This window comes from Manacus candei, unplaced genomic scaffold (genome assembly GCF_025592945.1).
Source record: "Manacus candei isolate 608988 ecotype Guabito, Panama unplaced genomic scaffold, ASM2559294v1 h1tg000018l, whole genome shotgun sequence".
In the NCBI taxonomy this organism is placed as follows: domain Eukaryota; kingdom Metazoa; phylum Chordata; class Aves; order Passeriformes; family Pipridae; genus Manacus; species Manacus candei.
Genome location: NW_026138066.1, coordinates 16,336,051 through 16,351,856, shown reverse-complemented (window position 1 = coordinate 16,351,856; position 15,806 = coordinate 16,336,051). Strand labels below are relative to the sequence as shown.

The following is a 15,806-nucleotide window of genomic DNA, read 5'->3' as shown; positions in this document are numbered from 1 at the left end:
TCAGCTGCATCATTTATTGTTACCTTGCACTTTTCTTGCTCTCTGATTCTCTTCATAAATCCCAAGAAACTCCTCTTGGCGGTTCAGTGATGATGTTATTGACAGATTATAGTAATATAATCTTTGCCATGCCCTTCAGAGAGAGTCGGAGTATCCAAGAGCACTCTGTGCTTCCCACATAACGTGATGAAGAAGGAGCAGATATAAATCCCCAGGCTCTTCTAACTCCACTTCTGATGCACATTCTGTGGATAAATGTGCACTTCAGTGATAAAAGCATTAAGACAAGACAGTAAGAGCTTTCCACAAAACCTGGCAGTCCTGCCCATAATCAAAGAGAGTCTAGCAGGTCAATAAAGTTAGTGGGAAATGGTTTTCCAATATTTAGTTTTCTAATTTTTTTAAACCTGTTCCTCCCATACCCCAGTATTACTGGACTTTCTGGAAGTCTGAAGATCCTGATATCACTAGCAAGGGCATAGATATTGCAGTCACTGCAAAGGCTACAGTGATAAAAGGCTTAACCTCTGTAGGGCATCTCTCTATCTATGTGTATAAATATTTAAAACGCATTCCTATCAGTTGGATCATTTCTTAGGGTCCAGCATTCGAGCTGGTACAAGCCTGAAGGAGCTCTCAAAGTGTACATGATCATAAGGCAGCCCTCTTGCCTTAACCTTGAAGAACCAGGCAGAGACACAGGCTAGGCAGCACAAAGGAGTGAGCTGCCAGGCCTTAGGGGAAAGCAGACTTGCTTGCAAATTTGCTTTGAGCTGTGCTTTGAATCAATGCCTGGAAAAGAGATAAACAGATACCAAGTTGGTCACGTAGCTGGGCTAACAGACCTACCAACCTCAAATACTCGCTCACTACTGAGGAAGAAATGCAATTATTTTTTTTTTTAAATTGACCTTGTGATCAGCTCTTGACAAGAGTTATGAAATATTATGCTTTTGTCTATGAACTCCCTGGTTCTCCAGAAACACAGGAGGAGAGCAGGCCTAGCCTGGAGCTGCATGCACACCCAGTGCAGTCAGATTCAGCACTCGTTAAATAAGAGACCAAATCAACAGGGAAATATTTGGAAGCATCTGAGTGGTTATAACAGAGCAGGAGGAGGGGAACAAGATCACTAATGAGAACTGCATGTCCCTTTAGTACCAAGCATAATAGGGTTGTTTGTCTCCCAAGGCAGCAATTTTTAAAGTCATACCCTCTGTAGAGCAGCTTGAATTCTGTTTAAGTGTGCTTCCTCCCACACCAATGCTTTATGGGCTTTCTGCTCAGATGGGATGCTGACACCACGCCGTGTCTCTGCGTACCTGCACGGGATACTGAGAGCATAGAGGGGAGGAGCTGAGCCCTCCTGCTGAGTAGAAATCCTTCAAATCCAAAAGGGAGATGAAGAACATTTGCCTCCTGAGGAAGGTGCTGTGTTTGCTGTGTTGTGAACAGCTTTACATAGCAGTGCTTGTGAGAGGGCACGTGTAGGGAAGAGTGACTTGCCTTAACTCTCAGTGGAAGAGAGCACAAGGAGAGTACCCTTCCCCCAGGAGATCTGGCTCTAAAGAAATCCAAACCTCTTCCACCACGGTCTAAGTTAAATGCAATGAGTTAATCACACAGTTTTGCACAAGGGCTCCTGCACATACCCAGCACTGTTGAAGGGTGAGGGCCCTGTGCTGGCATCAGGGGACAGCAGGGAATGCCAGTGTAGTGCGGGTGCTGCATCCTGGAAGAGGGTAAAGCCCAACAGGCTGAGTCACAAGGGCTTGTCTCTAGGTCCATTTTAAAATCTGTTTTTTCATTCAGGTTGACACCAAATTCAGGTAAACACTCGATTCAGGTCAACACCCAATTCAGGTCATTGCAGCACTGTGCGCTTGCCATGGCTTTGAGCTCACCCAGAGATGAGCAGCTCAGCTGAGCCAAGCCTGCTGCAGGGTGGGCAAGAGCCTTATGCACCTTTCCAGCCTCTCCTAACCGGCCCTGGAGCTGCTGTGCTAATGATACCCCCAGAGTTTTTGGTTGTGCTGCACTTCCCTGTGGAGAGAAACCATGCCCACCTCCTGTTGCTTACCACTTTGGGGGACCTATTTTTATCTCAGTAGTGTGATGTTGTGGAGCACCAGCAAAGATGCCAATGGGAAGAGGAGGAAAGCACACGCTGCATGCCAGCAGCCTGGCTACTGCACAAGTCTGCGAGCAGTACTGGTAGCACGTCCCCTCCTGAACAGATTGCTTTTTAAATTCGTGAGCAAATGAATCCTCCAATTTGTTGCCAAAGCTAGTGTCACCCAGTAACTGAGGGTACTTTAGCCTTTTCATCATTCTTCCTCCAACACAGTGTCAGATGTGGAGAAACATTTAAATGCTTACTAGCCAGGAGGAGCCACATTAGTAGGACAGGGCTCTCTGTTGTGCTTCAAAAGCAGCAGCAAGCTGACAATGTCTCACCCAAGACCATAGCTCTGTTTAAGCAAAGTAGATGCATAAGAAATTAAGTAGTTCTCTCTGCCCTGAGAAATTCAGTCTAAAACATGGAAGATGAAAAAGCAGTACCTTATTCCAGGTAAGGGAATGGTAAGGGAGAGAGAGAGTAGATTTAGCAACATATCCAAGGAATCCTGCAGCATCAGTGGTAATGGATCCTTGCTCCACTATGCAAGCCCCCTGCTTCTAGCTACAAGAGGGTCTTCCTTCTCTTGCCTCTGCTCACCAGCCTCCCTCCCTCCCCTCTCCCTGTGTACACACACACTTCCCAGGACAAAATCCAGAGAGCAGTATCCACTTGCACAGAGATGTTAGGAAACTCAGACCTGTTAGCAGTTACCACCCAGAGCTGATCCTGAACTGAACCAGCTCCATTGCCTTCTGCAAACCAAGCACTGTCTCCCGTGGCACACAGGAGCTCCCCACAGCTCTGCAGTCCCCCTGCCTGCACGTCTCTCCCGTTAGCTTTGAGGGCTCCTGTGCTGAGGTCTCTGGTGCACTGTCACTTCCCTGCAGCATGCTCTGCTCAGCATCTGAGGAGAGGCACAGCACGCTTAGAGGCAGCTTAACACAGAACTCAGAATAGTCAGCATGGCCAAGCACTTCCCACAATAGGAAGACAATGACATGAAGGTCAGATAAAGGAGGCAAGTACCAGTGTACTGATACTTTGAGTCAGTATCTGGCTCAAAGAGCCCTCAGGGCTTTGAACCTTTTGCATGAAAGTGTATGTGAGAGCTGCATGCAACACTACAGGCTCCACCTCTGAGAAAGATTTATACTACAGAGCTGAGCAATTCCCTGCATCAACTGCCTGGCCATGAAAGCCATTACTGCCTTCAGAGCCAGTGGTCAGTAGCCAGTTGTGTCAGATCCAAGGGTATGGAAGATATCTAGCTAGCTCCCAGCTTATCTGTGGGGCTGGTCTGGCTGATGGTCACCATACAAATGATGACTTGTTTTGTCACCTGGTTTTAGTTTAGAAGAAAGTTCTCTCTTAGCAGCACCTGTAGTAGCATTTCTGTTAGGTCAGCGTGGGATTATGAACGATGCCACAAGGGAGAAAGACTGGCTGCTGCAGCACAAAGCAGGAGAATCCAAGTGCTCATCTGACCTGAGAATAGAGCATTATTCACAACATGCCCTTTTCTTTAATATATACTTTAATTTCCTGCTCATAAGTGCAGCACACTTTATTCAGTATACAGGGAAAGGAGATTAAATTTATTCCTGTGAGCAGAAGTCTTCTATTTTCTGCTGGCAGCAAAAGGATAAAATGTAGGATGGGCAAATACACAAAAACTCTGTCCAGGATTAGGTTTTTCCTCTTAAGAAATGCTGTGGGACAATCACAGCTATTCACTAACATACTTGGCTGTATGTGTGCACACGCAGGGAAGGAGGAGTGATAAAGCTCTGGAATACAAAGGTTTTGCATCAGCAGTATCCTAGTGCTACTACTTCAAGCCAAAGTGAAACATTTCTGTAGGATGACAAATCTATTTATTTAACATGGGGAAAAAAAAGACTTGAAGCTATCTGGTGTCTCTTTGAAATCTCTCAAATTCCATCAGATTAAACAAGATGAAGTGGTGGATTTCTCCATTTGCCAATGAAACTATAAAGCCAAATTCACCTTGACCTGAGGAGCCTCAGCAAGAAAGAAACATCTGGGAAAGAAGGAGAGAGAGAGTTGGTTCAGGGAAAGCAGTATGACAATGCTGAGTTCACGTGGGGCACTTCAAATAGGTTTGCTCCCCTCATTTCTTTGCATGAGAGCCCCTCCAGCTTAAGAACAGGGGCTTCTTCTTTTTGTAAGATGCCATCACTTTCATGCAATCAGTCCTTATTCACTAGCATATGCTACTCTTTCTCTGGCAAAATTTATCCTCCAGACTTCTGAATACGATGCTAATTATATCTAGATCCATAGATGCACAAGTTCAGTTTACTGCATTTCCCAAACTATTCTGCCCATCAAAGCATGGGGCTGGTAGGCATTTTTACAAGCAGTTGCTTTTTACTGATCTGTTCAAAGATTATGTATCTGTTTACTGTTTATGTATATGTTTCCTGATCTGTTCAAAGATTATGACCTATTTGAGAGTCAAAGTGTTAAATTCAAGTCTTACACTTCTGGACTTTCCATTCTAATTTCCAGTAAGCTTTATTTAGGGGGGAGGCATGAGGAAGAGGAGGAAGTGGAGACTTTCTGCAGTAAGTCACCTGGACTTTTTTTCCTTCATCTTAAGCTGCCCTGAAAAGCCTATTAGACAAAACCTCAATGCACTTGGGATATTTTATACAAAGGCATGATATTCAGGACTCACCTCACCTAGACAAAGAAAACTCACCTTTCATCAGCAGTCCTATCCAGTCCATGAAAATCCTCACCCTTGAAACCAAAGAACCTTGGTTTCTTTGGGCTGGCACAGCAAACAGCCCAGCCGACAATGCTGTAAAGCATAAATGATCCATTTTCAGGGTTGCAAACCAAGGGGCCACCAGAACCATCCTGAAACCAAAAGATAGAGGACTCACAGGGGTCTCATTTGGCCTCTGCACTGCTGCAGCTAAAAGAGAGCTTTTGGAATCAGATTTGCCCGGAAAAGCCCTCCTGCAGGAACTGGGAACACAGCCACTGGTGCGACTCAGCCCCAGTCTGCAAAGAAGAGACTGATTTAAAGGCTTGCTTATCAGCATAAAGTGAAGACTGAGCACAGGCTGCAGACAAAATATGACTCAATAGTCCTCCTTAGTGTTACATATCATTTATTTGCCTGCCATTGGCTTGCGTTATTGAGCAGAACTCACATTTTAGCTTGACAATGCCTCAGTCAGAATTACTTTGCCTTCTATTTACTCAGCTGTCCTTACCTGCTTGCCTTGTGATTTTGGAGACATTAGTCAGTTCTTGAACACTGCTCTGAATATAAGAGTTCTATAGAAACAACAGAAGTCATAGTTTATCCTGACAAAAGAGTGCCATGAAAAAGAGTTCCATGCAAGCTCCAATGGGAAATGTTTCAATGGGATCATAAATGGGTCTTGGGAAGTGCAAGGGAAGAACATCTCTCCTCCACAGGTCTCATAGAAATTACCATTCAAAGAAAGTTTTCTAAACTCTGTGGTCCCGCTTAAGCAACACTGCACACTGCTTATATCTCCCATACTGATCGACTGTGTTGACTCCTGTAAGTGCATCCACTCCAGGGACAGCATGTTATTGGAGCTCTTAACTGTCACCTGCTGTTCTCCCTTCTGTCCTTCGCAGTCCCTTTCCCTAAGTGATCCACAGACATATATATGCAAACACTTTCAAGAGTGCTCACCTTTAATTTTACTTCACCTGACAAGAGTCCTGGCCTCCCACGGAAACAAAGCCTGCACAAAACATCCTGGCAGTGATCCCTCCAGGGTAACTGAAGTAGCAATTTACCTCACATATTTCATTCTCAAGTACAGGTACTCATGTCTGCTGCAGCTCTGGCTTGGCTCCCATCTGGTTGGAAAATAAATTTGAGGTTAGGTCTGGGCAGAAGAATAACATAGTTCTGATGGAGATGTAAGTTCTGCTCATAAAGAGCAAACGTGCAAAATCAGAAGACCCACCTTCTTTGATGATGCCCATCCAGACACAGCATAGAGGGAAGAGAAGGATAATGTCTCTGTGCTGCTGGGCAGGCACACTGGCCTGGCAGCAGTGTTGTACTCCAGAGAGATGTTGAGCTGCATCAGGACAGTAGCTCAACATTCCAAAGTGCGGATACACCACAATGTGACTAGGGCAGAGAAGTACATGCTGAAAGGGTATTTGTAAAGGAAGAGGGCAAAAATGACAAGTTATGATTGAGCTCAAAATAGGTCATGAAGAGAAGTAAAAAAGGTGCAAGGACTTTGAAAAACAGATTCCCTACCTTGCCACTCAGTTAAGAAAATTGCTGGGATAGTTTATGTGGACCTCCTAAGGCTAAGGTGAAGGCTGACTACTTCACTGTGCAAATACAAGCCTCAAGGTTTTGCAGGAGACTAGTGTGAGTTACTTGAGCTTCTTTTCCTTTTGTCCCGTTGGTAAGGAAGAGTCAGCAAGCTTTTTATAGACAGCTATATTGCTCAGCACCAAGGGAGTAAGATGCTGAGGACACTCAGTCGTCTCTGCTAGATTTTAAGACTTTTTACTGCTGGTAGTAAGAACCAGGTATAAAACATGCTTCCTTACACTGTAAGTTAGTTGAATGAGACCAGAGTTAATGGATTTCCTTTCTCATTCTTCAACCTGGGCTACATATCAGTCATTTTGCCTTGTTGTCAATGCTGTTTTATCTGTGCATATAAGTCTGTTTTGAGAAATATTGTAGGGTCAAATACACCAAAGTAAACATTTCTAATGGTACTGCTTGGGTTTTACCTGTTGTGTTGACCTTCTTAGGGCTCTATCATGGTCTCTTGCTGTCATAGTCCAGTGCAAGGGTTTATTGGATCTGTAGAATAAAAGCAAACATATTGGAACTACTTACAGTCAGTCATACAGATTCCTAATTCAGCAGTCATACATCCCTTCTGGGTCTTCTCTAATTAGTCACTTATTCCTAGGACTGCTGAGCGAGAGCTTCTCACCACGACAAGTGTGTTGCATCAGTTCTGGCTCTGATAGCAGATACTTCAATTAACTTTAATGGATCTCCTACAAGGAAGACCAAACTGTTCCCATCTCTAAAATCAGTGTTCATGGTGGAAGGGCAGAAGAAAGGTTTTTTTAGAGGACAAGAGGGTGTGAATATAATTTATAGCTGTGCACCCAGTCTGGAGGAGCAGGGGGAGTTCACAGCATGGGGAGAGGAGGAGAGTATGCCTGGGAACATGCAGGTCACACTCACAGCTACACACAGTGGGCGGCTGTCAGCAGCCATGTAGGGCTGATGACAGTCCCACTGCACTGGGAGCGTTTCCAAGGAGCTTCAGGGAGGTGTGCCATGGCCAACAGTGAGGACAGGCCTCCTCAGCCCCACTAACATGCTTGAACAGCCACTGGGAAGTAACTGGGGAAAAACCACAGGTGTCTGCCAGAGCCAGAAAACTAGCCATACTTCCACAGGCAAGTTTCCTCTTTTCCTAGATAACCTCATACCGTGGATATACAGCGAGGCCAAAGATGCAGGAGAGAGAAAATCTGTCTGCTCTGTCTGGAAGTGGTGGGGGTAGGAAAAACAGATACATGAAAGTTTGAATCCTAAGGAGGTGAGCCCTTCAGGGAGCAAGTGAGGCTCAGGCACTGAAAGCATTTCTCTCCCATTCTCTGCTTTGTCTCTGCTCCCAATAGGAAGTGCATGCAACTGAAAAGGAGAGGATGTACCACAAGTATGGATAATGAGTGGTGGAGCACCTGCCTATCACTTTTCACACATGAAAGTTCACAAAAGGAGACTTGAGGTCAGAAAGCATCTACCTCACTGCATAAGCCTCTTATATGTGAGAGGAAAGCTCCTCAGACTAGATCAACTGAGCAGAATTTAATTTCTTTACCTAAGGGGACATCCTTCAAAGGCAACATTGGTGCAGTTAATGCCAAATCTTTTCTTCCTGCCTCCTCTGCAAGAGAAGAAAATAAGAGTTAGCTCTGACTTGGGCCAACGGCTCTGGCTTGTCCCCTCAAAGTCTCCACTCTGGAAGGGAAAAGTTATTCATCCGCCTCAAGCAGCAGCTGGCACACACTCATGAAAGTAGAAAACAACAGTAGCAGACTAGTCCCCAGGATCAAGACTCTCATCTATAACAAGGTTTTCAAGGGAAATATCAGACAGGCAGAATTAACAAGGCTGCTTGTTTCAGGTAGCAGAAGTCAGTCATTTCTCAGTGAAAATAAAAAAGCACATTTGATTCATCTCCCTTATTTAGCAAAGGGAGCTCTGCTACAAGTAGCTATTCTTTTTTAAAGTTACCTCGACAGAATGCAGCAGGATTAGCCTAAAAAGTAAGCTCAGGTATCTAAGAATAGCTGCAGATGGTAAGGAAATTGTTAGACACAGCAAGCATCTCTCTACTAACCTGAATGAACCAAAGTGAGCTGGGCTCTAAACCCTCTGAAGCTGTTCTCCCCATCACTTTCAAAGTGTACCAGCATGGTATTTCCTGAACTTGGCCCCGGTTTGGGAGCTGAGAATTCAGAGATTAGCTGTGGGAGTGAACAAGAATCCATACTTTTAGGATGTCATCCTGTAAGGGCTTGTGGCTTTAGCTAATCTAGGCTTCTAAAAAAACAAACCATAAAGACTTGATGACTTTCTAATGAGAATAAGAACTTTTGATCTAACTTTTGCCCGCAAAGCAATGATAATCAGTGATATCAGTAAGCAAGAGCAAGCAATAGTAGCCAGAATGAATCTACTGTAGTTACGTTACATGAACATGAAAGTAATCCTAATTTTCTCATAGTGGAATTACAAGTAATCTTCAACAGACAATTTGAATGTCCTCCATTGCATAAACCAAAACTCCAAACCATACCTGAGAATTGTGTCTGCCACCACTGAGGGCTGCAAGCAAAGTCTCTCTTGAATGGTCTGTGTACAGGTTGAGGACCTAGAGAGCAGCTCCTAGACTTTTCTTCCTATTGAGAGCATTCAGTTTACATAACAGCTGGAAGGCCCATAATTGCAGCTGGATAGGAAGCTTGAACTTTACTCCAGATGAGCTTTCCTGTAAGAATCTGAATTTTTTATGGCAAAGCTGTTCTGGAAAGCATCGAGTGGAACTCTCCAGGATGCTGAAAGCTCTGCCCTGAAAGATTCCAGATCCAAATTTGTCAGCCTTCTTCCTCCTGCTTAAATACTCTTTTCCAATGGAAACCAGATTTCTTTTCATGAACTGCAGTGTTAATGCTTATGCAGCATTTGGTAAACACATGCAACTAAATTACCACCACAAAATAGATGGGGAAAAAATAGAAGAATTTGCCAAAGATCACTTGTCAATGACAAACCCTGAACAACTCAAGCCTTTTACCAGATTCCTTACTGCAAAGAAAAGAGTGCCAGCCCCTGACCACTCTACTGTCTTTTGGTTGACACAGAGGTCTGTAAAGAAGTAGCTAGAATTCAATCAAATATCTTCCCTTCTGAGCACCAGATTGCTTTTCACTTTAAGAATAAATATCAAGCTCTGCAAAAGTGAGCATGGTGTCTGGAAGCTGTTTTTTTGAAAACGACAGGCTGTTACAACGTGGTTTTTTTTCATCCAGGTAGGGATAACATCTGGAACCATAGAAATTTAAAAAAAAAAAGGGAAAGTTAAAAACATTTCTTTCACTAAAGTTAAAGATTTTTATATTGATGAAACTGAAGCAGATTTAAAGTGAGAAATTAAAAAATATTTGCTTCTGAAAGTGTGGGAGAGATGCCTCAGGTTAGCAATTTTTCATTAATGAATTTCCAACGGTACTAGTTCAAAGTATTAAGAATTCACATCCATTTCAGTAGAATTAAACATGCACTAACAACTGTTCTTTCACTCTGCCTTACTTTGAACATTTGTCTTTTACAATGACACTTAGAGCCAAGTCGCTCTTGCTCTCTCCTTTGGGAGAGTGATGAAGAGCAGAGGTCAGATCCAGCAGCACACACTTGTGCACTCCACTGTCTCTGCAGCAGAACATGAGCCATGGTCTTATATTCAGCCCTGCAACAGCAGCGAGACTTTGGACCAGGACGTGGGATCTCCTGTGCCAATGGCATGTTTGGCCATCATGATGGGCAAGACAGATGGGCCTCAAAGCTACTGCAGAAGCCCTTTCAGTGGTACCAAATACCATGTTACCAGAGAGAGCATATTTTGCTGATAAAACATGCCTGTTTCCACAGGATTTCTAATTTAAGTCTGAAACAATTAGTGCTCACACAGCTGGTTTTCTTCTTCATCACCATAAATAGTAACTGCATCATAAATGCAGCCTGGGCTAAGCCCCATGGCAAAGTCTTCAAACTCCAGCTGCAAAGTGGACAAACAAGAGGGAATCGTCAAGATTGAAACAAACTTCTGAACCTCTGGAGAAAAGCTAGATTTTGGGAATTCTAGGAAGAATTTGGGCATGACTTCCCTTGGTGATCGTGTCACGTTTTGCATCAAAAGAGTCTCTAGGGAATATTGGCCTGGCTGCTCCTTCCTGTGCGGGGCTACCGACAGGTCTGCAGAGGATGAAGGTGGCCTAAACTTTGTCTGAAGGCATTTCAGCTGTCATCTTTACTGCAGCACTCAATGTCTTGTACTTCTGAAAGGACTGTGCCCCGTATGGATTGCCCTTTCAAGAGCTTTTCCTTCAAGCATGGGAAGTGGGTGATTTTTCATTTGTTTTGTTTTTCATCCAGACTGCAAGTTCTCACACCAGCAGTGCAGCAGCAAACCAAGCAACAGGTCTGCATATCCTCAGTCATCCCTAGGTTTATCACTGTGTCATGGTTTAACCACAGTTGGTGTCTAAGAACCATGGAGTCACATGCTCACATCCCCATCCCTCCTCACTCCTGGTGGGATGAGGAAGGGAATTGCTAATAATAAAGATAAAACCTGTAGGCTTGAGTTAAGAACAGTTTAACAGTTGAAATAAAATTTAATAATAATAATAATAATATTATCAATAATAATTGCAATGAAACGGGATACAGCAAAAAGAGACAGAGAGGAATAAAACCCCAGACAGAAAAGAGTTGCACAATGCAATTGCTCACCACCCACTGACCAATGCCCAGCCCATTTCCCAGCACTGCTCTGTGGCTCCCAGCCAACACCCCCCCAGTTTATACACCGGGCTCAACATTCTATGATATGGAATATCCCTTTGGTCAGTTCACATCAGCTGTCCTGGCCACGCTCCCTGACACCTTCTTGTGCGTATCCTCACTGGCAGAGCATGTCCTTGACAGGGTAAGCGCTACTTTAGCAACAACTAAGACATCAGTGTGTTATCAACACTATTCACATACTAAACCCAAAACACAGCACCAACTGCTGGAAAGAAATTAACTCTGTCCTAGACAAAACCAGGACAAAACCAGGACACACCGTTTTCCACCCCTTAGCCAAGGCAACAGGGGAGGAGACATGTTTCTGCTTTAAACAAAGTAGGTGGCAATAGGACTCATCCTAAGCTTGGTGGCATGCTTGCTGCACACAAGATGCAGCAGGCAATAAAAAATAAGAGAGGTGCTGGTAGTAGGAGTGAGGACTATTATCAGACAGCCCATGCACAATGAGAAGCAGACACTTTGGTATGGACTAAGGAGTAGCTTGTGGGGGAGGTTGACACTGCCTTGAGAAAAGAGCTGACTCTCTTGTTTGCAACATGCTCTCTGCCTTCCCTTTGTCCTCAAATCTGTGCTGGACTTCAAGATAAAGCTATCCTGGGATGAGGCCGGTGCCTATAGATTTCAAGCCCTTATAACAGTCACAGCCCCTTCACACAGGAGTTCAGAGGTGATGTCTAATTGACAAAATATGCCCTGCAAAGAATCAGTGACCTGGAAACTTTACAATTTGCAGTCTTGTGCGTCACAGATGTTTCTGACAGGATTTTATTGAATTGCTCCCCTGAACAGTTCTCAGTGCAGAGGTTTAAGAGCAGTTTCTCTTTTTATTACCTTTACGACATACTCTGCTGGACCTTCAATGAGCCAGTGGCACTTCATGTCCCTGGGATACAAGCCAGGCTAATTAGCAGTATCAATCTTCCACTCTTCCACTAACACTGCGACACTGCCACAGCTGGAGCCTGCAGTACTCAGATGGGAAAGGAGACAATTTAACACATGGGATTAGACAGTACTTTCAATAAACACAAATCAACAACTTGATTTTTAAAGAAACCAGGCACACTAAGGGTAGTTGTTGTTTTAAATGGGTCAGGAAGGAGAGGAAAGGAGTTTCTAACAGCATCAGCAAGATCACTTACTTCAGAGTCCTTATGGATGGCCATGAAGGTGAGCCCACAGCCACAGCCAGCATTGCTCCCACCAGAAAAAAATATAACCGTGGCCTGGTCTGACTCTGCCAGCAGAGGGGCTGGGAAGACATCCCTGCAGGATTTACCTGAGGAAGACAAGTAGTTGTAAGGGTGGGCTGAACATACATTTATTCAGGTAGATCTCAGAGTGGTTCACTAGGCTAGATCCCATCAGGAAGGTCTCGTCTCAGACCAAGTGGAGGAACTATTTGACTTTCATTACCTCTAAAATATTTAGAGGTAGTACAAAGAAATTGAGGCAATTGGACTTCATCCAAAACAACCACATGAACAACGAAATATTCCCAGTGGATGAATTGCATGACTAAGGATCAACATTATTACCAACACATCACCATTTCTAAGTTAAAGTGCAGAGGCAGTGAGTATTTGCAGGAAACATTTATTATCGTTTCAGAGGGCCACATTTCTTTGTCTCATCTGCATGGTTACGCAGTTAACTGTGTGCTTGTTATACCATATAACATGATTTCGAGTTAAGAACCAGTCTGTGAGTTGTGTCTTCAACACATTTCTGGCTACACTAACACATCAGAAGTCCACCTGGACACACACCAGCTAAGCAGGGCTAAGCATGCAGTTTCTTCTGCTACCCAAGGTTCACAGGAGTAAAACGGGTATATTGGAGACAAGGCAGAGGGGGCATAGAATTATGCACAGTTGAAAGACATTTTCCAGACACCCATCACACTGCACTAGGAGCCAGCACAAATATGAACATGACCCTCAGTCCTACCTGCCCTGCTCCATTTGGGTGTTTTCTCTAGTTCTTTAAATTCACAGTGGAAAATACAAATTGCTTTCAAAGGTCAGCTGGATTTGCTGCTCTTCATGACAATGAATGACAAGAAATTATACCCAATAACCCTCGCACCTCCAAGGCACTCAGACTTACTGATTAGTTCTCTTCCATTCAAATAGAGAGATGCATGGTCAGGGTCACATCCAAGTTGGTATCTACATCTAATTTAGTGAAGCACATCAAGATGATTTTGTCCTCTGGTACTGTTATATTCCAGGTGCACAGGCTAGAAGCAAGCAATAGTACAGGCATGTTTCTGCGTGGCTGAGCTTTGCCCTTGTCAGTCCCACCATGAGCTGGGAGTCTCACGAGAAGCTGAAAACCGATGTCACCAGCTCCACCTGTTAAATTTTATGATCTTCCCTCTCTGCATAAGCCATCGGGGGAGAGAGTTACCAACAGCAGAGGACTGCCATGAATTTGATCAGCATCAGGTGGGGACTGATGCTTCCTTACAGCAGCAACAGTTTTGTGCCATGTGACTGATGCACCACCAGCCCAGTCCATCTTGTTCCTCTGCCTCCTGCAGGAGTTGAAAGCTTCTTTGTGTGAGCTGAGATTGATATGGGCAGACCAAAGGATAAAGGGTACAACAGATCTCTAGCCAGTCACAGCCATTTCGTGAGAGTGGCTTGTACAGGATCTGTATTACAAATAGACTTTTTGTCTTACTGCCTTCCCCCGCAGCGTTATCCTGCCCAGCAAGCACAGCTGGAGATTTGCATTGCAGGGAACACACAGCTGCTGTTCATCCAGACACTACTGAGACTGGTGCCTGGTCTGGCAGTGGTTGGGGCTTCCAAGCCCAGGGAAACACTTTGGTGGGTGCCATGAGGAAAATTCAGTGTTTGGCTACTACAGCCAAACTCCAGTTACCTGTTGTGAGGGACATTATGCTCCAGAGCCCGGGGGTACAGAGTGAGACGATTTCCTCCAAAGAGCAGGATGCCTTGGGAACTGCACTCTGCTGGTGCAGGGAGAGGGCTTGGCACAGCAGCTAGGGAGAGAAAAGGGTTATTGCAGTACAGGCACAACTGATTAAGCCACAGGCTACAGTACTGCAGTTGTTTCAAACACAAAGTGCTTGACATGCAGCTGAGAGATGCCTCAGATGAGAACACACGATTTCCATCCCAAAGTCCTACTTAAAAATCCCCAAACTTCCATTTGTCCCACTGACACCGTGGGCTTGCATTTGTCCAGCCTGCTAAGAGCTGACATGGCTAGTCCAAGCTCATTTTTGATGAAACACGATTTTTATGTCAGCCTCCCCTTCGTCTCCTCTGGGCATTTGGTCTGTGTGAATCCCGGCAGCTCTGCTTTGCGAGGGGTAATACACCCACTTTGCAGCCACATGGCTTCTGCTCCTTGCAGTTGCTGCACCCCATTAAGAGACACCTTCTTGTCTGCAGACGGTCCCCCTTTGAAAGCATAATCATTAAGGATCCCTAGCAAAGCCATAACAGGTTGGGTATTAGTTAGTAGCAACACCTCAACTTTGATGGCTATGACAGAAATAACACTATCTCTTTAATAACTTGTATTAGCCCTGTAATTACCTGCACAGAAAAATACAAGTGGCCGGTGGGGAGTCACTAGACCTGTGCCTAGCTATAAAAGGCACTTCCAATACGCCAAGAAAACTGCGGCACTTAATTCCATACCCCTCTTCCCTTTCATGTTCAAAGTTGTATTTGATGAGGAGATAACCCCTGATCAATCCTGCACGCTGTTTCAGGAGCACAACAGCAGTTCAGATTTCAAGCTGGCAAGCATTCAAAGCAGACTTTTAATAGAGCAAGGCTGGTATGCAGCACTCAAGGGACACCTCACTGAGCTGGAAGGGCTGCATTCAGCCAGAAAAAGGGCAGCTTGAGTAGCCTTCTGCTTCTCCTTCAGGGGATGCAGGGGTCAGACTTGCTATTATAACATGGTTTCTGAAGGGGGACTTATATGTTTAAACCTTTTGTTTTGCCATCCCAAATTAAAAGATAATACACCTTGCTGCTGATGCAGTGTCTGGAAACCAAACAGAAGTGCTGTGGGTGGAGAGGAGGGAGGCAGCAATAGCACGGCAATTTGTATTCCTATGGTGCTAAACAGGTAGGAGTGGAAAAAAACCCTCCCAGTACTCACACCTGCCCTGTGTCATCTGCTGAGCAATGAAGTCACAAACAGCCACCTGTGAGAAGATGCCTGATGAGCTCTGGGCCATGGTGCTTCTCATGAGGGTAACCAATCCTGTAGCACAACTGACCCCCCAGGACACCACACTGGTCAGAGTTCAAGTGGTACCAGATCTCAGACACACAAAGGGACCTCCAGAGTCACCCTATCCAAACTTCACTGGGGAGAAATTGTGACATTTATTCCTCCAAACTCCTCTATTGTAGCCCATTGCCCAGTGGGACTGTCTGAGCAAGGGTATTAGAAGGCTTGAGTGTGTGTAAGAGGAAGTGGTCACAGCACCAAGCCTGACAGAGTTCAAGACACGTTTGG

General features: G+C 44.7%; 1 protein-coding gene across 1 annotated transcript in view; it reads right to left on the bottom strand.

Moving 5' to 3' along the window:
- The window catches only part of OVCH1 (ovochymase 1), a 49,044-nt gene that overhangs the window by 32,546 nt on the left and 692 nt on the right, over window positions 1-15,806 (bottom strand). The window contains 17 exon segments of the mRNA XM_051784661.1: window positions 4,848-4,905; window positions 4,907-5,008; window positions 5,843-5,977; window positions 6,085-6,235; window positions 6,237-6,275; window positions 6,888-6,974; window positions 7,371-7,435; window positions 7,438-7,553; window positions 8,017-8,082; window positions 8,539-8,690; window positions 10,388-10,476; window positions 12,123-12,253; window positions 12,430-12,570; window positions 13,401-13,463; window positions 13,466-13,533; window positions 14,184-14,304; window positions 15,450-15,639. Coding sequence (XP_051640621.1) covers window positions 4,848-4,905; window positions 4,907-5,008; window positions 5,843-5,977; window positions 6,085-6,235; window positions 6,237-6,275; window positions 6,888-6,974; window positions 7,371-7,435; window positions 7,438-7,553; window positions 8,017-8,082; window positions 8,539-8,690; window positions 10,388-10,476; window positions 12,123-12,253; window positions 12,430-12,570; window positions 13,401-13,463; window positions 13,466-13,533; window positions 14,184-14,304; window positions 15,450-15,639 — 1,774 coding nt within the window.